The 24832-nt window shown below is 39.0% G+C and overlaps 1 protein-coding gene across 2 annotated transcripts in view; it reads left to right on the forward strand.

Annotated features, from left to right (window-relative positions):
• The window catches only part of LOC147683705 (mast cell carboxypeptidase A-like), a 193770-nt gene extending 174084 nt beyond the window's left edge, over positions 1-19686 (forward strand). Inside the window, exon 11 of one of the 2 annotated variants that reach the window (XM_086944893.1) lies at positions 19394-19686. In XM_086944893.1, the coding sequence (XP_086801019.1) occupies positions 19394-19581 (188 nt within the window). In that variant the 3' untranslated portion in view covers positions 19582-19686. The remainder of the gene's footprint in view (positions 1-19393) is intronic. The other variant, XM_086944894.1, reaches the window with a different exon arrangement.
• The last annotated feature ends 5146 nt before the right edge of the window (positions 19687-24832 follow it).

The following is a 24832-nucleotide window of genomic DNA, read 5'->3' on the forward strand; positions in this document are numbered from 1 at the left end:
CTTTGCAGAAACATTTTGCAGATGTACTCCTGTTTTCAATATGTGATTGACTGCATATGAAAGTCCACACAAGTCACTCAAACAAAAGATGAAATATATATGGGATACATTTTCGAAATCTTGGATCTTCTGCATACAATCTTGTTGTCCGATATTCAGATGTAGGAATCTGCACAGGTCGTTCATCATATCGTCCTCCTTTTCCTGTTTGGAACAACTGCGGAAAATAACCAGCTTCCAAGCTTACTTCCCATACACTCATGGGACTTCCCTTTGCTTTTTTCATTTGGAATAACTCAACAGTATTCCCCATCACTTCTTTTGAATAAAGTGGATGTACACTGTAATGTTCATAGATTTCGTCACTTCTGGACATGTCCACTTTTTCAATTTGTCCACTTGACCTTTCAGTATCTTCTGCTAAAAGTATTTCTTCTTCTCCCATATACACATTTTAAAGTACTTTTTTTTGCCACATACAAAGTTGCCTTTTGCACTTTCTTAACATCCACTAATTCCTGCCAGATTTTCTTACTCTTAGTAGGCACGCCATTAACAAGAATGACTAGTGGTTCATTTTCTACACACTCTCCATCAATAGTTTCAAAATTTTTCTTTAAATCTAGAGGTAAATATACAACTCTTCCTTTTAATCCTCTCAGTAAATCTGAAGGAGGAAATTTACCTGTTTAGGCTCCATATGGACAATAGCCTGAAACGGGCGCACACATTGAATGAGAATAGACTCATAGGTATTTAAATTTATCATTTCTGGAGGAATAGTTACAAACTCTAGTTTACTATGGACAGCTCTAGCGGGCATTTTATTCTCCTCTAATTTATTATAACAATATTTACAAATACGCTGATCACAACCAGTATCAAAACAATTCTCTACCAACAAATAAGTTGCAAATTGCTTCCACTTATCATTGTTTTCTCTTTCACTTTTTAAATACAGATCAACAGTCCTAGTCTGATTTTTATAGTGAGTTCGCCGGCAACAAATACGAGAATAATTTGGCCTTTCACCTGAAATCTCTTTAAACTTTGTAATTTGTTCCTTAAATTTTTTTGTAATAGTATGTTGCACATTCTCTTCAACATTTTCTTCTATTAATGTCTCAGTTTCTGCACTCTCTTGTTCACGATCAAAGTAACAAAACTCAATTTCATCACAAATCTTCTTCACGTCTGATACTGACCCACGCAAAAGAGCACTGTTCAACTCATTTAATTTTAGTGCCAGACTTTTTGCATAATACAATCTTCTGACTAACTTCAGCATTTGAGAATGATGTACTGCTAACATCCTGAAATTATGAAAAACACTTTGGCATACTTTTCTAGAAAGACAAGCCAGAGAATGACCTTGCAAACCAGTATTTTTTCTCACTCTGCAAAGGTCTAGTCCTTTCAATATGTTAATCTTTTGTTTAACACTTTTTTACTATATTCTCGAAAGAAATTGTGTAAAATATCAATAGATTCTTGTTGTACACTACAAATATTACTACAATCCCAAGTAAACACTGGGGCTTTAGGACGTCTGCCTAGAACTTCATTAGCTAACACTTCTTCTGCATTTCTGGAAACCTTTTCTCTTTCTCAATTGGACAACCGTTTCTAACCTCATTAGCTCGACCACTGGTATCAACTGCATGCAATAAATCATTTGTCTGAAAATAACTCTCTTCATTAAAGAAAGGCCCTGAACTTAAACTGTGTTCCCATTCAGCCAAAAAAAATCACAAACATTAGTTCTGTTAATTACTCTTTTTCTCTTACTTTTGGCCTTCATTAAACGGATTGGTTTATCTAGTGATCGAATTCTATTTAAAACTAAAATGAATAGTTTTCTTTTTACTTCAAAAGCCTTTTAAACAATGGATTCAATATGCTTCTTCTGTATTATAAAATAGTGCTCTTTGTCTATATTTATTTACCTCTTTGAGCAAGTTATGTACCACTCTATTATAATTTTTTTTTACGCATTTCTTTATACTGATTTTGCCTCATTTTACCATACGTTGTATCTTTTGACTGTAAATTTACTTTTTTTCCATTCCTGTTATTTTTATTATTTTTTCTGGTTGAATCATTCTCAATAGTTTCCACATTCTGCATACTGTTTCTGGGCTTAGAAGGTTTTTTAATGAATTCCTTAGTTGCCTTACCGGAAGATTTTTTCTTTTTCCCCACATGATGTTGGTCGTCCAATACTTGTTCAATTTTCTTCAAATAATTGTCCTTTTCCTGTCTTTTTCTCTTTCTTGATTTTTCAGACATGATAACTTTATTATAATGATGATTAACAATATCTGGAAAAAATAAACATAAATAAATATATTTTAATAAATAAATAAATTATACTATTCTATCACTATACAAACGCATTCTATATAAAAATCATTTAACCACTTCCTTTTCTCATCACTAATTGAAATTGTAATTCAAGGTGTATACATAACTGTATAGGAATGCAAGGAGAATAACAGGGTGTTTGCTGGAGTGTATGGACACTGACTGAGGAGTTGTAGGCCTGAAACACAAGTGTGTAGGTGGTTAGAGGACTAGCCGCCTGATTCATCAAACAAATTGCACTCGCAAAGGGCCAGATTCTGAGAATCTGGCCCTTTCCGAGTGCGATTTTTGCATTTGGGATTCAGCATCCTAAATGTAAAAATCGCTAATTGCGATCTCGCAATTTTGTGAGGAATTACATTTAAGGAATCTCTATTTGAGATTCCTTAAATGCAATTCATCATCCAATTTTATTTTGCGAATTCGCAATTTCTGGCCGCAATTTACCGCGAGGTCAGACCTCGTGGTAAATTGCGAAAACTCAGAAAAATGCATTTAAATGCATTTTTCTGAGTTGCATGTTACACACACACATGTCCTTTGGACATGTGTGTGTGCAACACCTGTGTAAAATTTCATTTGAGGGGTGCTACAGGGTGTCCTTTGGACACCCCTGGCACCCTTCAAATTGATATCTTATTTGCGATTAGCAAATTGCTAATCGCAAATAAGGAATACTCCCCATTCATTCCTATGGGCCTTTTGGCCCATAGGAATGAATGGCGAGTTATTCCTTATTTGCGAATAGCAATTTGCTAATCGCACAAATAAGGAATATGTAGGAATCGCATTTCTTTATGCAATTTCTACATGAATCCCGTTTTGCGAGTCCTTAATAGCGATTCGCTATGAATCGCTATTAGGGGCTCGCAAAACGGGAGAATGATGAATCAGGATGTACATGCATAGTGCATAGAGTTTGAAGCAGTCCATGTCCTAAAGCCTGACTCGCTGCATGAGTACATGGATACTGACTGAATGATTACAGTAGTATAAGGAGAGATACTGAGTAAATGTATAATTGGTTGAGTTTTACTTCAGTGAATGGATTAGTATATGGTGCTCAAAGGGTCACTATAGGACATATTTCAGAATTGTACTTTAGTGTGGAAGCCTGACTCGTTTTGCAAATATATAAGTAATGACTGGTTTCTAATTCTACCAAAACTTGTCAACAGGAAAGATTTTGAAGCAGTTATGTGTCTGCAAACACATGAACCACCCAAATGCTTATCTCACAATGATTCCCTAATGCACACAGACTCACTGTGTGATTCCAGACAAGCAAACCTATCCCTTGGAATTTATCAAAACACATTTACTATTCTGAAAGAGGTAAAGTGCCTGCACACATTCCACATATTTTAGAACTGCAGTTTAGTGTGGAAGCCTTACTCATTTTGCAAATACATAAACAATGACTGGCTTCTAATGCTACTAAAACTTTACATCATTACAAGTTTTAAAGCAGTTATTTGTCAACAAACACATGAAGTTACCAAAAGCTTCTCTCACAATGGTTCTCAAATGAACAGACTCTCACAGTGTGATTCTAGACAAGCAAGACTACTCCCTGGAATTTACCAGGAGAAACACAATAATCATATTAAAAATAAACACACCACATACAACCCCTCACAAACTAATAATTCACCTTTCAAATTGATTTGTAGATTAAGAAGTATGTCAGTCACACACCAGATTTTCTTATTCAGAATCTCTGTACTGCAATGCTCTCATCAAAACCAAAAAATGTCAAAGTTTCCCTCTCATTCTGCACACATATACATATAAATATCAAATCACATTGCTTCCCACATTAATTCAAAGGCTAACACACATTTCTATTGGTTACACATTTCAACCCTTTCCAATTGACATAAGTTTCAGCACACAATAGTCAGCCAGGTAACTATCGTCCTATCTGGCTACTGCCTTATTTCGGGAAGATGCTCGAATCCTTGGTAAACAAACAGCTCACCATCCATCTAGAAAGTCATGGATTACTTTAACCATCACATTCAGGATTTCGAGCAGCACACAGTACCGAAACGGCAGAGATTGTGGATAACATCCGTTTAGCTTTAGATAATAGAGAATCAGCTATGCTGGTTCTTTTGGACCTGTCTACTGCTTTCAACACCATCTCCCATGACATTTTAGAACAACAGCTCTGGGAGATTGGAGTCCGAGGGAAAGCACTGGGCTGGTTTAATAATTATCTAAAAGACCGATCTACTACTGTACATATAGATTCTTTGGCAGCTTTTAGCAGACCAGTAAGCATCGTAATTCCTCAGGATTCTATCCTGAGCCTGATGCTTTTAAATCTTTACGTAACTCCCCATGCCAGGATAATCAGGTCGTACGGGTTTGAGGCTGTGTCATATGCCGATGACGCTCAGCTGCTGATCATGTTTGGTCCCGACCCTGCCAACACAATGGTCCGGTTTAAAAACTGCCTGACTCATATCAATATCTGGATGGGCATAAACAAACTGCAGCTGAATAGCAGTAAAACCGAGATCATTCTGTTTGGCAGGGCCGAGGAGTATTGGTCTAGCAGCTGGTGGCCCCTGCCCGCTCCCTAAACAAGTAGTCCGCAACTTAGGAATAACAATCAACAACAAGTTATAGATGAAAAATCCTGTTAATATTGTGCTGGGCACTTGTTATGGGCTTTTGAGGGAGTTGCGTAAAATTAATAAATGGCTTCCCATTGAAGCCAGGAAGCCACTGATTCAAGGCTTAATTGTGAGCCGTACAGATTATGGGAGTGCCATATTGGCTTCCCTAACCGAAGAACTCTTTTCCAAATTGCAAGTCTTGCAAAATATGGTGGCTAGATTGATCTTAAATCTTCCTTCTAGATCTCCCTCTGCCCCAAATCTGCGGCCTCTTCACTGGCTTTCAGTCAGGAAGAGAGGTCATTTTAAAATCTTGTGCCTCTCCCATAAAAGTATATATGGTACTGGCCTCAGCTATCTAGTGAAAAAACTTAAAAAGTATCCGACTAGCAGAACACTAAGATCTAGTGCAAAATCTCTCTGCTTTCACACTTTCGTGTCCGTACGTCACATAGTGGAGGCCGATCGTTTTCTTTCCTTGCTCCCAACCTTTGGAGCAAGTTACCGTCCCATCTCGTTCTATGGCTGACCACCAGGGGTTTCGTAAAGAACTGAAGACCTGGCTGTTTGACCAATAATTATGTAATCAGGACCTGGTTTAGACTGCCGGAGCCTCTGCAAGCGCCATGAGACCTAGGGGTGATTTGTGCGCTATACTGCAGTCTCTGACTTGACTTGACTTGACAATGTTGCTTATCCAAACAGCAAGTGTGCTTGACTTTTCAAAATATCACCTTATTCCTTTCAAACACTTTTTGTTAACCAATAAAAAACATGCTTTAAAAAAACAGAAACATGGAGTCTACTTTTCAGTCTCGAATGATGTCAAACAGCCACTCATATCTTGTCTTTATTGAAAACTGCATCTTATCCACCATTTTAGAAAAATCTTACTTCCCAAACTGCCATTTCACATAAAGACACCTTCTGAGTGCATCCAGACCTCTCTTCAAGATGCTTAGAGTGTGGATTGTGGGACAAAGCTATAATTTCTGGAGCCAAAGGTATGCCAAAAATAGAGGCATTGACAAAGACCTAGCTTTGCCAAATGTAGACATTAAATGGATTGGACAGAGAAAGTTAAAGTGGCCCCAATTGATGACATTGGTTAAATCCTTTTTGCATCTCCAACACCCTGACCTCATTATTGTGCACAGTGGTGACAATAACCTAGGCAGTTTGACTGGGGTAGGTCTGGAAATGCTGATAAAGGACACCTTTAAAGCCACTTTTCCCCCAAACTGCCTTTGTCTATTCTAACATATGCCAAAGGCAGAAATGGAACTGGTCCAATCAATTTTGTCGACAGATTGAGAAAGCTAAGAAACATGTCATTAAATCTGTTTCTGCTTTTCTCCGAGATTATAGGATGGGGTCCATTTACCACAACAATCTGCGTTTCAATATGAATGGCATCTATAGGAGAGATGGTGTACATTTTACAGATGAAGGGAACAGGGTCTTCCTCATCAACTTTAGACTCTGCATAGGTACTTACTTATAAGTACCAAAATCTATATATATAAAAATGAAAGTATGTCTGTCTGTCTGTTTGTCCTTTATGCATTACTACACCATTCATCCGATCGCCATGAAACTTTGGGAAGTTGTTGAGTACACTCCCGCAATGGTTTCTGTCAAAAATATTTTTTTTAAATCGGCCCCCCAGGGCCCTCATAATCTTTTGAATACTGAAATAGACAGCGAATTTGCGAGCATCGTCGACAGTTATGACCCCCAAACGGAAATCGATTGTCCAATCTACATCAGAAGCGCGAAAGAAAAAGGCATTACGAGCTTCAGAAACAGACGAGCAATGGAAAGCAAGATTAGAAGCTGTTCAAATTCAAACTGCTCAAGCCCGTAATTCTCAAACGAATGAGCAACGAGAATCAAGATTGGAAGCCGATCGAGTACGCACTGCTCAAGCCCGCTCGAATGAAACAGGAGAGCAACAAGAATCAAGATTGGAAAATGATCAATTAACCACTGCTCAAGCCCGCTTAAATGAAACAGGAGAGCCACCAGAATCAAGATTGGTAGCCAATCGAGGACGCACTGCTCAAGCCACAGTTAGAAATGTTTTCAAAAATAAAATGAATAAGTTTCAATAACAATGACACAATGTAAATTTAATGTTATCATAACGAGTTTCCTTGAATTTGCTTTCTTCTGCGATCGCAGCAACGCGTAAGCTAGCCTTTCAATAAAAACAACTGCTCTTTTAGAGCCACTCAAGATCTAAACACATAAGCTTGATGTATATCTGAGAAATATTACTTTTTTTTGCTTGGAGTCGGGTACTCAACGCGTTAGAGCCGTGCACCCAAGATGCTGGAGTCGCACACCCTACAGGTTAGGAGTTGTGCACGTAATGCGTGCACACCAGGGGGCCGCGCTGAGCGCCACGCTGGGTGTGCAACTCCTAATCTTACCATAAAAAAAAAATAGCACCTATGACTAATTTCTATTCTCCCCTGGGACCCCATCCCCCGGGGTGGCCTATATGCAACGTTCGGGACAGTGGGAGGAGCCCCAATGCCCCCAAAGTCCCAGCCAGCTCCCCGCGTCCTTTGGGAGCCGGCATTGCTTTTTCACATGGGGAGCCTCTAACATGCAGCTCCCCGTGTGGAAAAGCAATATGGTTTGCATTTTGAAAGAGAGCAGGTTTCCCTGCTTTCTCTTTCAAAATTCAAACCAAGTTTGCTATGACAGGGCGAGAGCTGCTATAGCAAACAGCAGGGGACACTGCAGGAGCCAGCCCTGGGGGGTGGCGGTCCCCAGGGCCCTTAACGGCTCCAGGAGGGGGGCCACGTGGCCCCCCTTCACAACTTTACTTTACTTTAATTACATTTATACAGATCGCAGCTACCCGGAGGTTTCCCAGTGCTAGAGAACACAGAAGGTCAGGATGAAAGGAAGAGCCCAAAAGGAGTACAAAGCCCCGTAGGGTGGAGGTCCCCGGGGCTTAGGGGAGCCTTTCAGCCCCTCAACCATTTTTTAGAAAGACCCGGGGGGTGGCGGTCCCTGGGGCTGGGGGCCCCCTCTGGGCCCCCCATTAAATTAAATATTTTTTGCCCCTGGGATTTGGCCCCCCTGGGGGCTAATTAGTAAATAAGCGCGTTAGCCGGCGCTTCGTTTTATTTATTATTTACAGCAGGATCTGCGCACCCTGCACGTATTTTGCCATTTTCTTTTTAAACATTTTTTAGGGACCCCCTAAGCAGGTCTAGACGATCAGGGTATTTCTACCCTGCCCCCTTTATACATTTTGCACACTTGTTCCACTGATTTCTACAGCCTCGCTTCTACTGAGGCACAAAATGGCTGCCAACATTTCCTGGTTTGGAGTGTTGACAGACATTTGACAGCCAATTAGCATGCAGCTCGTGATCGTAAGGGTGCGCTCAGGATGCGCAGATCCACAGCGGCCACAGATATATATGTGATTTTACTTTTGATTTTCTCAGCAACTACTCAACGGATTTTCACCATTTAACCAAAAGGCACGACTCTGAACCAAGGTCTACCTCTCTGCCAATGGTGGTGTCATTTCGTTCAGCAGTTTGGGCTGTAGCTGCAACTAAAGGTTTCTATGGGAAATTGCATGGGGAAAACACGTTTTGGGATTCCCTTTTTTCTCGGGCCCCGCTAGAAGAATCACCCCAAGACTTTCAGGAAAGGAGCAGACCAGAGCACTCCACCAGTTTTCAAAATTTCCGAAGATTCGTCAACTGACGCCAAAGTTATTCCAAATAGAATGTTGCAGATTTCCTATGGAAAATAGGTCCTAACTATATCTACCTACTGGCAACCGCCAGTAGGTAATATATATATATATATATATATATATATATATATATATATATATATATATATATATATATATATATATATATATATATATATATATATATAGAGAAGTCTCCTCTCGGAGAAAGGAGCGGGAGCCTCAGAGGGGATTAACAGGGCAACACCTTTTATTCAAGAAGAAGTGGCGAATGCATTTCGGCCGGATCGGCCTTCGTCAGAGCCTGCAGTGTCAGTGAAAGGAAGTCCCAGAAGTCCTGCAGTTAAAATATACCCCACCGCACACCGATAGGTGCAAATTATCAGCTCCGCCCCTCAAGTGAAGTTTTCAGCCGGTCCGGTGGAAGTCCGCGGACTACAAGACCCAGGATGCAGTAGTTGTTCCCAGGTAAGTGTGGCTGAGGGGCGTTGGTGCAAGTGTCCAAAATAGCGAGGGTAGGGGTCAAGGCAGGACAAGACACGCACAAGAAGTTCAAGGTGCTGCCTCGCGTCCCCACCCCACAGACCGGAGTCCAAGAAGCAGAGTTGCAGGGGCGGAAGAACAATGTATATATACATCAAACAAAGGTTTCTAGTTGTGAAGGAGCCCACACGGGTAAGTTTGATTCTGCCACACATTTATTTGAAAGAACAGCAATGTCCATGCAGTTCTTTCAAATAAATGCGTGGCAGAATCAAACTTACCCATGTGGGCTCCTTCACAACAGGCAACCTTTGTTTGATGTTTTGAGCGGCCCAGCCTAAGTCGTGAGGGGGCCCTGCTGCACGTGTGCAGCCCTGCTGTAGTGCCAATGGATGCTGCGGAACAAAGGACGGGTGATGCCTTTGGAAGATGGTAACAAGTATAACAAGCGGTTCAATAGTGCCCAGCGACCCTCTTGGGAATTATTCAAGCTTTATTGTCAGCAAGAGTCAGGCGACTCACCGGAGGAAGAAACGAAGCACTACAATCACCAGCAGGCCACTAGGGTGGCCACGCCCATTGAGGCGGAGATTTATGTATATACTTGGTCCCAAGAAAAAAGCTCTAACTCCTTCTGAATGCGACATTCACAGCCCACGAAGAAGTGCTAATACGCATGAAACGCGTTGGCTGAACTTTCACAGATGCAAGACTCTTTTTACTGCATGGACATTGCTGTTATTTCAAATAAATGTGTGGCAGATTCAAACTTACCCGTGTCGGCTCCTTCACAACAGGCAACCTTTGTTTGATATATATATATATATATACATACATACATACATATATATATATATATCACCACCCAGCCGGGGAAGAGATATGGTGGTGGGCAGGTAGGATTCCCAAGCCTAGCCTCTGTCTAAATGGATTCCTTTGTGGGGATGGTGAAGCGGTTGGGGACTGGAGGAAGTGCCGCTGCTCGAGTTGCAGAAGGAAATTGGGGTTCTTAAATGACATCGGAGCACATCAGTTCCCCCCCTCCTTGCAATCCCTACCAGAGAATGTTCTTGCATGCTGGGACTTGTATGCGAAGACTATCGGGCGAACTACAAGAGGTATAGGTGAATGAAGGATATTACTGGAAGAGGAGCTGCGCTCTTGGAAACCGGAGAGGGCAGGACATTTAAGCCCTGATGCACGTTCGCATCCTGAAACATATGCACCTGGCGATGATGAAGGCAGAACCACGCCGAAATGCATTCGCCATTGAGTGTGACAGAGAACAACCACTACCTGTGTAGCTGAGCAGAATAAAGCGCCTCCGAAGTATTCCCCTGTTGTGGCTATTCTCTTTCTTGAAGGAGTTTGTTTTCATCATTAATTCAGCGCATGTCCCAGTGTCGCGCTTTAAAGGCCCCCGCTTCCTCAAGAGGTCCTGACATCACTGGTCTCCGCTCTTGTGGATTTCTTCTCTCCGGGTTTCCGGAATAATCAGGACTCACCACCCAGCCAGGGAAGGAGCTATGGCGGTGGGCAGGTAGGATTTCCAAGCCTAGCCTTCGCCTAAATGGATTCCTTTGTTGGGGAGGGTGAAGCGGTTGGGGACTGGAGGAAGTGCCGCTGCTCGAGTTGCAGAAGGAAATTGGGGTTCTTCAATGACATCGGAGCACATCAGTTCCCCCCCCCCCCCGCCTCCTCGCAATGCCTACCAGAGAATGTTCTTGCATGCTGGGACTTGTATGCGCAGACTATCGGGCGAAATACAAGAGGTATAGGCGAATGAAGGACATTACTAGGGGAGGAGCTGCGCTCTTGGAAAAAGGAGAGGGCAGGATATATTAGCCCAGATGCACGTTCGCATCCTGAAACATATGCATATCCTATGGGATTTCTGAAAATTCTATGACGAATAACTTTGGCGTTTGTGGACGGAATTGGCTGAAATTTTCAGGAAAATGGCACATTTTGTTTCTGAGCAGCCCCCGAAAATTTGGGGGGGGTTTCGTCAAGGGGGGGCCGAGAAAAAAGGCGGGCCCCAAAACGCATTTTTACCATTCATTTTTCCATAGGGCGGTTAGAATCACTTTTAGCTCGAACGGCTGAATGGATTTACACGATTCTTGGCAAAATTGTAGATATGGTTTGCCCGACATGCCTTTGCTATGTCGCAATATATGTGCTCCAGTGGATTTTGAGAAATTAATGTTTTAAAAAATAGATATATCTGTGACAGCGTCCCGGTTAGCGCCCCGGTTCGCGTACCTGACGCGTAACGGAACTTCGCGAGGAGAAGCGGATTGGCTCCCCGGTGACTGTGAACATTCTAAACAGTTCGGAGCGGCCGCCATCTTGTGTCTTGGTAGGATCGAGACACAAGAGGTGGCAAAAACAAAGGGGGAAATGAGCATAAGGGGGCAGAGTACATCCTCCCTGACCCCCTAGGTTTGATGAGGGGGCTTTAAAAGCGCCCGCGGGGCAAAAAAAAATAATTTTTATTATCGTTTTTTTTGCTGGGGGGAGCGCTCGGTACGCGCACCGGGAAGCGGTCCGGGGAGCGTAATATAGGGAAAATAGAATGAAGGAATGTTCAAATAATGTATGTTTATTGATTGTTCTTTTTGGTTTTTGTTTTTTTTATTTAAGTACCAACATGTAGGTACCAATGCAGAGTCTAAAAATAAATATACACCGTTTCCCTTGTAGATATCTTGCATGTTGTTTCAGAAGTTATTGTGGTATATGGATTTCATAGCATAGTCTGTGAGGAAAGCAGAAAGAACATGGAGGCAGGAGATGATAAAGAGATGTTAAATACACATTGGAGATAAAATAGTGGGAGAAAGGAAGTAACTATGAGCAAACTTACTATGTAACACAAAAAAGTTGCAAAGTATATTTAAAGTCTGACTTTACATTATAATCATTTTGGTACTAGTTTAAAAAATACATATAAAAATGAATAATGTCTCAAACAATTTTTGAATTATTAAATATAAATTTATTTTTCAGATTCTTTTTCAAAATTTAACAGAACTTCTAATATTTGATTGTCAGAAATGTCCTCATTTTCAATCAGGAAATCTACTGATTGGACACATTGAAGTAGTTCATAGTCCAGTGATTCATCCATGAATTCTGAGTCATTGGGTTCAATAACTTTATCATTGTTGCTTTCCAGAACAATTTCGATGGAATTTTTTTGCTCTCCTTCCATTTTTGTGCTGTAATTTGCATTTAAAAAAAAGATATCAGTAGAGATAGGGCACTGTTGGGTTTAAGTTCAGACAGGTACTTTGGTTTTTTTAACAGTGATTTTATCTTTGGGCAGTGTATGGTATCAGAGTGGAAGTAAACATTTAAAAAAGTGTATGTGATAAAGCCTAAGTAAATTCATAATTATACAAGACAAGCCTAACTACATCCATAACTATAACAGAGAAGTCTATCTTATTCTATAACTATTACAGAGGGATAGTATATAACTATCAGAAAATGTTTTCCAAATTAACTTAAAGTGCACAATATACTTCAATTTTTAAAATAACATCTTACCTTTCAAAAAGAAGTTTAAGTTGTCAGTGGAAATGCACTTGAAATGTACTTCAGGAAGTAGTAGTCAAAATGGCTGTGTTTCTCTCTCTTTCTTTATATATATATTCAGGTACATAACCAATCAAATGTCATGAAATAATAGAAGATAATGAAAGTAGCATTTTAATTGGTTGTCAATTCTAACACTTCATAAGTGTTTTTGTTATGTAATTTACCTCAGGATATTTAGTCAGGCCTACAGCATAATTTTCTCAATGGAATTCCATCAAATTTGGGTAAATGGTAGGGACTGCTATGTAGTAGGGCCTATTCTATATTTGATGAAAGTGTCTCCAGTGGTTTTTCTGTAAATTACTTTCCCACCTTTTTTTAGCGAGCTCTCACCGGTGCGCGCCCCGGTACGCGAACCGGCAGCGTTACGGGAGTCCTCCATTTTGTGTATCGGTAGAATTGAGACACGTGGGGAGCACCCGGTACGCGCACCGGTAAGCAAACCGGGGTGCGTACTTTGGTGAAAAAAAGAAAAAAAAGTTAGAAAAAGATAAACGTTTTGAATGATCAGAGGTAGGGTAGCTATGAAAAGAGCTATTGGGTTCTGTGGCTAATTTAGGTACCTACAAGTAGGTTCCAATGCACAGTTTTAAATTCAGGAGGAATATTCTATTCCCCTCATCGGAGAAGTGCACACCATCTCCTCTGTAGATGTCTTGCATGTTGTAACGCAAGTTATTGTTGTATATTAAACCCATTGTAAATTCTCTCATGTAAGCAGAAACAGATGTATTCGCATGTTTCTGTGCTTTCTCAAATTGTGGAAAAAATTGGTTGGACCACTTCCATTTCTGTCATTGGCATATATTGGAATATACCAAGGCAGTTTGGGGAAAAAGTGTCATCAATTGATCAAAGGTGTCCTTTAAAAGCATTTCCAGACCAACCCCAGCCATAGTCCCAAAATCAATTCCACCACAGTGCACTATTAAGAGGTTAGGGTTTGGCAGATGCATAAAAAAATTATATTAAAAACATATAAAATATATTTTTCATTTAAAAGAATAATACATTTAACAGCTTTTGATACTTGCTATAAAAACATTGAAATTCACTGAAAAAACCATAGGTTATAGACCATATATAGTTAGGAATTAGCATTTACAAAACCTTGAAAATTCACTGAAAAAACCATAGGTTATAGACCATATATAGTTAGGGATTAGCATTTACAAAACCTTATTTTACTCACACAAAACCATTGAAATTCGCATATATAGTTATTTGCACTAACTATATATCGCGCACCCGCAATCCACTGCTGATGATGTCACATATTACATCATTCATGACATGGTCAGTGACATCACTGATGACATCACTGATGACATCTCAAATGACATCACTGATTACATCACTGATGACATCTCAAATGACATCACTGATGACATCTCATTTGACATTACTGATCACATCACTGATGATATCATTTATGTGATAATACAATGAACCTCTTCAGACTCTATTATAACCTTAGATACAATCAGTGTAAACAGACACTCACAGACTGTCACTCATCCATGGAGTTACTCACACACCTAGTCAGTCATGCAAAAAATCAATCACACCTCCATTTCCTCAACTATACAGTTATACACACCTTACCTATTCAAACATATACTAACACATATTTACTCTCTTATACAATCCCTGATACAAGTTTACAATGATCCATACAGTCACTCACACATTCACTGGCTCTTATGCACAGTTATTTATATATGTCAACTCTCACATGTACTGTGTTTTACATATGTACTTACTTTGACATGTAGTACTGAGATATCCATTCACTCACCAATACACTCATGCACACAGTCAACCACCCATACAGCTGATTCCACATGTACTTTTGAACCCATACATCTAGTGGATCAACTGCTCACACATCTATGCACAGAGTCACACACCTCCCAGCCATCCACACACACACACTCTCCCATACAAGTACTTGGGCAACCAATCAATAACCCATATAGTTACTCATATAGCTACTAATTAACACATGCAGCAGTTTACAGAACAACACACATAATGATGCACAAATTAAGACAGTTTAGTCACTTACCCATGCACTCAGTGAGACACATTTAATCACTCACTCATACAGTCAGTCATGCACCTACTAAATCCTTCATCCAGACACTTATACATCCACTCATTCTTCAATATGTAAGACATATTTTAACTTTACAGAAACAAACAGTCACTGGATGTTGTCATCAGTGATGTCATCAGTGATGTCACTGACAATGTCATGAATGATGTAATATGTGACATCATCAGCAGTGGATTGCGGGTGCGCGATATATAGTTAGTGCAACTAACTATATATGCGAATTTCAATGGTTTTGTGTGAGTAAAATAAGGTTTTGTAAATGCTAATCCCTAACTATATATGGTCTATAACCTATGGTTTTTTCAGTGAATTTTCAAGGTTTTGTAAATGCTAACTCCTAACTATATATGGTCTATAACCTATGGTTTTTTCAGTCAATATATATATACAGACACAATAATATAATTTTAAACAATGTTAACAAAACTATACAATTCTAGGAATAATACATATACTCTTCCCCCTCCAGTCCGTGCAACAGTAGGAAAAACAGATTGGACTTAGGAGGGGTAAAATGTACAATTCCTACTCCAGTCTGTGCAACAGTAGGGAAAGCACTTCACTTCAAACACATACCATATTTTAATACAAGCATTAATTTAATGCAATCATAAAACTATTAATATAACATTAAATATATACATTAAAAAACAATTAAACAAGTTAAATAATTATACATTTTTAAAATAATTAAAATAAAAAATGCTATTTAATAATTATTTCATTACATTTCCACACTATACTCCCACATACCTACCAACCCACATTTAACACACATGTAAAATAGAAAATGATAACACAATTAATAGTTTAAGACAGCAAAAAACAATTACTAATAAATGAATAATGATTTGGTAATTAAGTATTACTTAAATAACATCCTGCCTTACTCCCCTAAATTCCCAACAACCCAATGCTAAAATACAACTTAAAAAATATATGAACTACACAATCTACATAATTAATTAGCAATTTAAAAAAATAACTATTTTGATGTCAATTATTACTTAATTAACTTCCCACCCTATACACGTACCAACCTAACAACCCACAACTAAATATAACTTAGAAAATGATAATATTCTCACAATTTACATAATTCATTAACAATTAACTAATGATAAATCAAAAGTTAATAATAATCAATAATTTTAATAACCTTCCAAGTCTATACCCCTACAAACACAACAGCCCGCACCTAAAACATAACAATAAAACATATTATTTTACACAATTTACATAATTATTTATCAAATAAAGAATTGATATTAATGAAAAAGCAATGAATAATTAATATGTAATTACCTTCCTACCCTGTACGCACACAAACATCACATTCCGCTATACTACTATAAATTACTATTTTACCATTAAATAAAAAATATAAATGACTTAAAATTACAAACTACACTTAGAAATATTAACAACAAATAGACATACAATATTAAATAATGTACATTTAAAATGTTATTTAAACACATAAAGAAATGTAAAAAGCAATATTTCTTGCCTTATCAAATTGATATTTTTGTCAACCATATTTTTGTGCACAAATTGTCATGATATTAACAATTAAATATGTCTGCAGCTCAGTTTTTTATTCAGTAATTTGTCCAACTACCCTTTTCCACAAATGGCAAACCTTCGACCTTACGATATTGTAATATCATTTTGACACACAATCATCGATTAGAAGTGGTCTCCATTTTGGCTTTGTTTACTAGTGAATAAATGCCAGGACCTTGATCCTGTGAAATCCTAACATTACTGTTTGATTCTCAGTTAGATGTGCTGTTTCTTCAATTTCTAGATGGCGGAGGGCCCTCCACCGCACGGCTGGCAGTGGCGGGCCTTCTGCCATCGTAATCGGGGCCTAAGTATTTGAGAATTGTTGCAAGTAGAATATCCACTACATTACCCAAGATCTATGGAAAGTGTTCGAACATCAGAGAAATATTGGTCATGCATGTTTGGAAGTATTATTGCATTTTGGAGCCTATCAATTTTCTCAGAATGCATTATATTTTATAGCAGACAGGAAAGAGAGCCAAACATTGAAATATCTTGTTTTCCTGTGCTCCACGAGCCTGCTTAATTACCAAGTAGTAGCCAGTTTCTTAGAGACCCACTGTAAATATCTATAATGGGGTGTATCTGTTAAGCACATGCAATTTCCCTTTTGTCAGAATCGGGAGTCAGTGCATTTTCATATTAGAAGTGGGAAGGGAAGGGCACCATATTTAGGGCCATATGTATCATCATCACCATTTGCGATTTCTAAATAGCGATTTTTAAGGAATCGCTATTTAGAAATCGCAAAATGGTATGTATGTAGAAAATCGCTATTTTTTTGCAATTTCCAATCATTCCTTATTTGCGAAATCGCAATTTGCGAATTCGCAAATAAGGAATAATTTTCCATTCATTTCTATGGGCCAGGAGGCCCATAGAAATGATTGTGAAATAATTCTCAATTTGCGAATTCACAATTTGCTAATGCAATTTGAGAATTATTCCAAGGGTGCAGGGGTGTCTCAAGGACACCCTGCTGCACCCCTGAAAATTACATGCATGTGCATATGGCGCACATACATGCCCAATGGGCATGTATGTGCGTCATATGCCACCCTCACAAATGCGCAATGTGGATATTTACAAGAAATCGCAAATTACCACCAACTACAAGTTGGTGGTAATTTGCGATTTCTAAACCTGAATTTACAATTTTGAAATGCTTCATACATAGCATTTAAGGAATCGCAATCGCAAAATTGCGATTCCTTAAATGCTTAAGCAAAACAAGGAATCACAATTTTTTACGATTCCTTATTTTGCTATTTTTTCATACATTTCAAAATTGAAAAAAAGACCATTTGCGATCCGCTAAGGCCGAAATTCTGCGAATTTCGGCCTTAATGAATCGCAAAAGGCTTGATACATATGGCCCTTAATGAGGGGAAGGGTTTCCTCATGTAGAATTTTTTTTTTCCAGTAGGAAAGAGAGTAAATGTGCTAGGGTACATTTGAGAACCATTGGCACATGTTAACTTTTCCAATAAGGACAGGCTAGCATTCTAATTGATGTGAAGGGATGAAAATGTATGACACAATCATTTATGGATTCTCACTGCGTACTAGTGGGCAGGAGATGCCTATTGGTATATTGATAAACATAAAATATGTGTGCATAGGGATGGAAATAGAGCAGGAAGTTACCAGAGTATGGCCAAATATTGAGCCTTTAGTATTGCAGGACAAAAGAATTGACAACCAAATTATATACAAGATAACTATATAGAGGTAAGTAACTGCTAACTATACTTAACTCCATATATATGTGTTAAGAATTGTAATTCTGAATATAAACTTACATTGCTGGTATTTTAGTCATTGTTATTTTTGACATGATAATATGGTAACACAATATTGAAGACTCAATGTTCTGACATACAGGTAGTTACCTACAGTGACCCCTATGTTTATAACTGTTAATGGAAGAACATTTAAGATCACAGACCTCATCCCACTTAGAAGTGTATCACTAGGTATCCAGCACTTAGTTAATTGATAATAATAACAGAGATTTATAGAGCACGACAGCTACCTCAAACAGAGGTGTCCCAGCTCTGATGGAGTTCAGAACTCCTTACCTTTACAGATGCCATCCTTTCTGGCGGTGACTGCAATAGTGTGCAAGTGTGTTGTGACTCACAATACAAGCATGGAAAATGTCTGTCCTGCACCCGTTTGTGCCTTGAAACAGAGCCACATATGAGTGTAATCAACCATTCACACCCATAGACCCTGGTTCCCTAATTAGAGCTATCAATGTGGGTGACTGGCACAGATAGAGATACGTTTCCTGAATACAGATGGAAGAAACTCGTGTGTTGAATAGAGGAATCTTTAGACATATCCTAAGTATGTCGGTGAACCTTGAGAGAGATGGCTCAACTTACTTGAACAGAGTTCTGGGTAGAGGATCTGCCAAAGGCCTGGGTTATAATTTATTATACCAAAGAAATGTGCAAAACTCATGATTTTTGTTTCACTCACATTTTGTGAAAATCGCTAAGCTTTCCCTCATGCACTATGTAATTTTCAGATGCAAGAGGCTGGTTTGCATAGAAAACATCCCACCTGGGGGACATGTTCCACTTTAAAGTGATGTCCTACAAGTATTCTGTGTGTTTTTTTTAATGCAAGGATTGCCTCAAATTTCACTCCAGTTATACACACATCTCAATTCACATAATTTTAGGTCCTTTCTAGAAGTTTTAAGGGGAAATAAAATTCAGTTTCACACACCTTAAACAGTGACTATCAACAGTAGACTAAACTTAAAAATCTTAGCACAAGACTTTCAATAGCATTTTGCTAAACTTCTAAAGCCTGATGAGTGTTTGCTCTGGTATACCGTGTGTTTTCCAGTCATATATAGTTTTCATTATTTGTGTATTTTAGATCCCACTGCTGGTTCATCAGATGACTGGGCCTATGATCAGGGCATCAAGTACTCATACACTTTTGAACTTCGTGACAAGGGGGATTATGGGTTCCTCCTCCCTGACTACTTCATAAGGCCAACTTGCAAAGAAACTATGCTGGCTGTGAAATCTATTGCTAATCATGTCCTCAGGATTGCAGCATAAATCTGGAGATGATTCTGAGGTACCTGAGCTGGACAGATCAACAACAGTTAGCAGACCATATTGTAATGCAACAAAAGATCAATAAAAATGCTTTGAGACAGTAAATCCATTTTGATTTTTGTTTTATAGTAAGAAATGTGTGTGTGTAGAGATTAAGAAGTTGTGCCGTCTGGATAATTTGTGTAACATTTGTGTTGATTGGTCAGCATTGAATGTGCACTTTGTAGTTTATACAATTTTGAACATGTAAACTAGATTTTAAGCTATTTCAGCAAAAGTGAATACTGTAAACCGGCTCATCAAGCAATGATAATTTTGCTGGTCAATATCTGCCAGGAAATTTCACTACCCCTGGAACTGACCTGATCACTCCTGCTGTATCATTCTTATCATTTTATGTGACAAAAACAGAGTGTTACTCTTTGATGAAGAATTAGCGCTAATAGCGCTATTATGCCCACTCACATAATCATGAGTCATTTGGCGGAAATATCCTGCTGCAAGAACACATTCAGCGAACACAAGTGACTCCCGAGACTTCTGTTTATGTTCTGTTGCCATTTTCTTATTGCTAAATGCATCCTTGTATCCATTTTGGAAGCCATGGTGCATTTTATTCTAAATGCTGGGAGTAAGTTAGGGGAAAACTCAACTCCAAGTGCACATTTAGGAAGTGTGAGCAGCTGCTCAGCTGACTACTCATGTTCTGTTGCATTTATTGCTATGTCTTAGCTCAAAACATATCTATGTGTCCATCCTGGACTCAAGGGAGCATTTTTGTATCAAGAAAATAGCTTTAAATTAAGAATTACTCTTAGACAATTATGCTTCCTCCTCCCTCAGTACCTCTTAAAGCTAACTTGCCAAGAATGAAGTTGGGGCAAATTCTTAACCCCAAGTGCGCATTTAGCGAGCACGAGCAGCTACTGAAGAATGTCTGGAGTCGTTCTACATGATCTTGTGTAATTTGTGGGTAATTCAGCATGATTATGCTACACACAAGGAATGAACATTTTAACCTCTTAAGTGCTTCGAACGTTCGGTGGCCGACGGCACCACTACCTCAGGAGTGCTGCCGTCGGCCATTGAACGTTCGAACCTCATAGCTGCAATGGAACGTCCAGCACTGGAGCTGGACGTTCCATAGCCGTTATGAGGTTAAACATATTAAATAACAAAACATCACTGATTGTTAGATATTACATATGAGATGATAGTTGTGTAAAAACCTATTGCATCGGGAAGAAAAGACTTAAATTGTGAATTTGTTTGTGATATTTGCTCACCTATGAGATTGATAGAAATGAACAAATGACAGAACATCAGAAATGCCATAATTCAGCAAAGGGGAGGAATACACTTTCAGTGATTTAATTTTTTTGGCCATCTTTTATATTTGGAGTTAATTCTCTCGTAATGAAGGAGGACATCAAACTTTAAAAGCATATTTTGACATTTTGGGTAACTGGGGAATTCAAATAGCCATTTCAGCCATAAATTGGTCAGGATGGCCATCTTCTAATGTATATCATGTTGGAACACTGTATTAGAAGCTACAGACAAAATAAAGATTGAACGCAAATATTTAATGAAGTTCTACAGACAGTCAAGGATGTATTTCATTTGTACCAGTATTTAATAAACCAGTGACATGTTAATGCATTATTGCTCTTTCAATGTAATTTAAAGCAATACTGATGGTATTTAGAGTAAGAAATAGATGACGATTCCTATAATGTTTTTTTTAAATCCCTACTTTATTTTGGAGACCTCATTATGCGCTTTGTACCTTTTTTATCTTTTGACTGTAAATGGCAGTTGGATGTGAATTTTCAGTTTCGGAACTAAAATAAGTGTGTTTAGAGTCATTTCCCTGTCTGAAACTGGTCAAAATAGAAGCTTCTCAGTAGGGGGAAAAGTCTGTAAAAATGGCAATTTTAGTCACAGTGAGACTTTAAAAGTGGTTATTCACCATGAAGCATGATCCCATTGACTTTTTGGATAATTTTTCGTACAGTCCAAAAAATCAATTTTTTTATGAAAAACGATGATCCAGTCAAACTTTCTCCAGATGTTCAGTAATGGTGATTTTTGAATGTTTAATCGTTTGACTGTAAATGACTATTGGATGGATATAATCACTTTTGGAACTAAAATAAGTGTGTTTAGAGTCATTTTCCTGCCTGAAATTGGTCAAAACAGAAGTTTCTGATCAGGATGCAAAGCCTATAAAAATGGCAATTTTAGTCACTGGGAGGCTTTAAATGTGGATATGCAATATGAGGCACGATCCCATTGACATTTTGAATCATTTTTTGTACAGTCCAAAAAATCAAATTTCTGATGAAAAATGATGTCGAACTCTCAACAGTTGGTCAGTAAAGGTGATTTTTGTATTATTATAACTGTAAATGACTATTGGATGGAAATTATCACTTTTGGAACTGAAATAAGTGTTTTTAGAGTATTTTATTTGCCCAAAATTGGTCAAAATTGAAGCTTCTGAGCATGAGGAAAAGTCTGTAAAAATGGCAATTTTAGTCACTGTGAGGCTTTAAAAGTGGGTATTCACCATGAAGCACGATCCAATTGACATTTTGAATCATTTTTTCTACAGTCCCAAAAATCTATTTGCTGATGAAAAACGATGACCCCTGACATGTCGAACTTTCTCCAGGTGGTCAGAAATGGTAATTTTTTTTAATGTTTAATCTTGTACCTGTAAATGACTGTTGGATGTGAAATATCAATTTTGGAAATAAAATAAGTGTTTTTAGAGTCATTTTCCTCCCTGAAATCAATCAAAATATTAGCTTCAAAAAGTCTAAAAAAATTGCATGCAACTTTGGTCACTGGGATGCTTTAAAAGTGGTTATTCAACTTGAGGCACGATCCAATTGACAATTTGAATAATTTTTTATACAGTCAAAAAAATCAATTTTCAGATGAAAAATCATGACCCCGGACCTGTCGAACTTTCTCCAGACGTTCAGTAATGGTGATTTTTGAATGTTCAATCTTTTAACTGCAAATTCCTATTGGATGTGCATTATCACTTTTGGAACTAAAATTTGTGTGTTTAGAGTCATTTACTTGCCGAAATTGGTCAAAATGGAAGCTTCTCAGCAGGAGGAAAAGTTTGTAAAAATGGCAATGGTAGTTACTGTGAGCTTTAAAAGTAGTTATACACCATGAACCACGATCCAATTGACATTTTGAATAATTTTTATGCAGTCCACAAAATCAATATTCAGATGAAAAATGATAACCTTGGTGAACTGTCTCCAGATTGTCAGTACGGGTGATTATTTTTTTTGATTTAACATTTTATTGAGAAACAACAGCAGATTCATCATACAGTTGATCAAGCAATACAATACACAATCAAGTATATCAGGCATGTACAGGAAGAAATCACTTTAAAGATCATTACATTGTCTCGATTCAGCCTTATCCATTGCCATTTCCACAGAGGGGAGGTACAGATCTCTCCTCTAAACACGTTCCAGTGTCCCCACTTTTTATCCCACTTCTTGGGGCACCCCCTGATCTTAAATACAGAATTCTCGGCTAGCATGCATCTATCCATTTCGGCCACCCAGCCCACCAGAAGAGGCCGTTGGGGGGCACCCCAATGCATCGCCACTGCGCGCTTCACCAGCAAGAAACCCATGGCTATCCACTGAAGCTCCACCTCCGTGAGGTCTGTAGGACCCCATATATTAAGAATCCCTTCCTTAGGGGAAAGAGGGATGGGCTTTCCCACCGCTTCTGTCATTTTACGAACTGCCCTGTCCCAAAACTGCTGGATAACTGGACATTCCCAGAGGACATGGTAAAAGGAGCCAGGGAGGCCGCAGCTGCGGGGACACAACTCATCTGGGCGTCTTCCCAACTTGGCCAGGAGGGGGCAGACATACATGTTCTGTGTAGAATTTTCAATTGGATCAGCCTGAAGCGGTGGTTTATTGCTATTTCCCTGGGGTACATCAGTGCCGATCTACAGTCATTATCATCTAGGTCTCCCACATCTCCCTGCCACTTGTCCCGTAGGGCCTGGAATGAGTTGGGCAGATTGTTGCATAGTTTGCGATATGTGCAGGATATTGCCTTTGTCTGGAGTGGTTCTGAGAGTAGCCTATCTTCTAGGGGAGAGGCCTCTGGAAGGGAGGAGAGGTCTGGCACTGTGGTAGTGATAGCATGTGTTATTTGGAGGTACCTAAATGCCTCGGATTGGGCAAGACCGTGTTTCTGTTGAAGTTCGGAAAAAGTACGGGTGATTTTTTTTTTTTTTTTAAATCCTCATTTGCGTGCATAGCTCCAATCTATCCAATCCGGAATATGCCACAGAGATAAGAAAAACCGGCTGTGCTTCAGTACCATCTCAGCGTAAGCTGGGAGGGAAATCTTAGTTAGAGGGAGTGAAGGCCAAATCCCATTAGTACATTCACACAGGCCTGGAAATTCCCATTTAGGGCTGTTCGTTGGAAGATAGTGCCCGTGACACCGTAGCCCCATTTGTTCCTTATTAAAAACAATGGTTGGCAATGCTCGCATTAATCATAGGACTCCTGGGGAAAAAAAAAAAAAACCCAGGCTCAAAATGACCGTGCCAACTGTAACCAAAAAGCTCTTTGTTGTAACCTCTCTCTTTCTCTTACCCACCCCTCTACCCTCTCCCCTCTTGGTACTGCCCACTCTGCCTCCGTGAGTGCGTGATAGAACGTTCGTTGTGAGAGACTGCCGCCAAGCTGGGAGCACCTGTTTACCTAATACTAAATAAATTGAACATTGGAACCTTCACTGAGTAGTGGCTCGTTACTACACTCTTCTACTTGGATTTCCACCTCTAGCTAGATCTAGTTTGGAGATCTGGAGTACCGAGGTTCGCCATTCATGAATTGTGGGAGGCTGAGCGTCCTTCCAATGTCTACAGATCTCTCTGCGAGCTGCCAAAATGGAGTAGAATATGAGGTTGGAAGTTGCATTACATACTTTGTTCTTCAGGCCAAAAATGACAAGAGCAAGATCTATGGAAAGATGTGAGCCCAATGTCAAAGATAAATCATTTCCTATTGACTCCCAATATGTTGTAATTTCTGGGCATTCATAAAACATATGAATATCAGATGCGGCAATCATTTGGCATCTTGGGCACGAAACCGGACCTGTCGATGAAAATTTTGACAGTCTCAACGGAGAATAATAGGCCCTGTGAATTGTGAAGATATGATTCCGACGTAGCCAAGCT

Source organism: Lissotriton vulgaris, chromosome 11, assembly GCF_964263255.1.
Source record: "Lissotriton vulgaris chromosome 11, aLisVul1.2, whole genome shotgun sequence".
NCBI classification, from domain to species: domain Eukaryota; kingdom Metazoa; phylum Chordata; class Amphibia; order Caudata; family Salamandridae; genus Lissotriton; species Lissotriton vulgaris.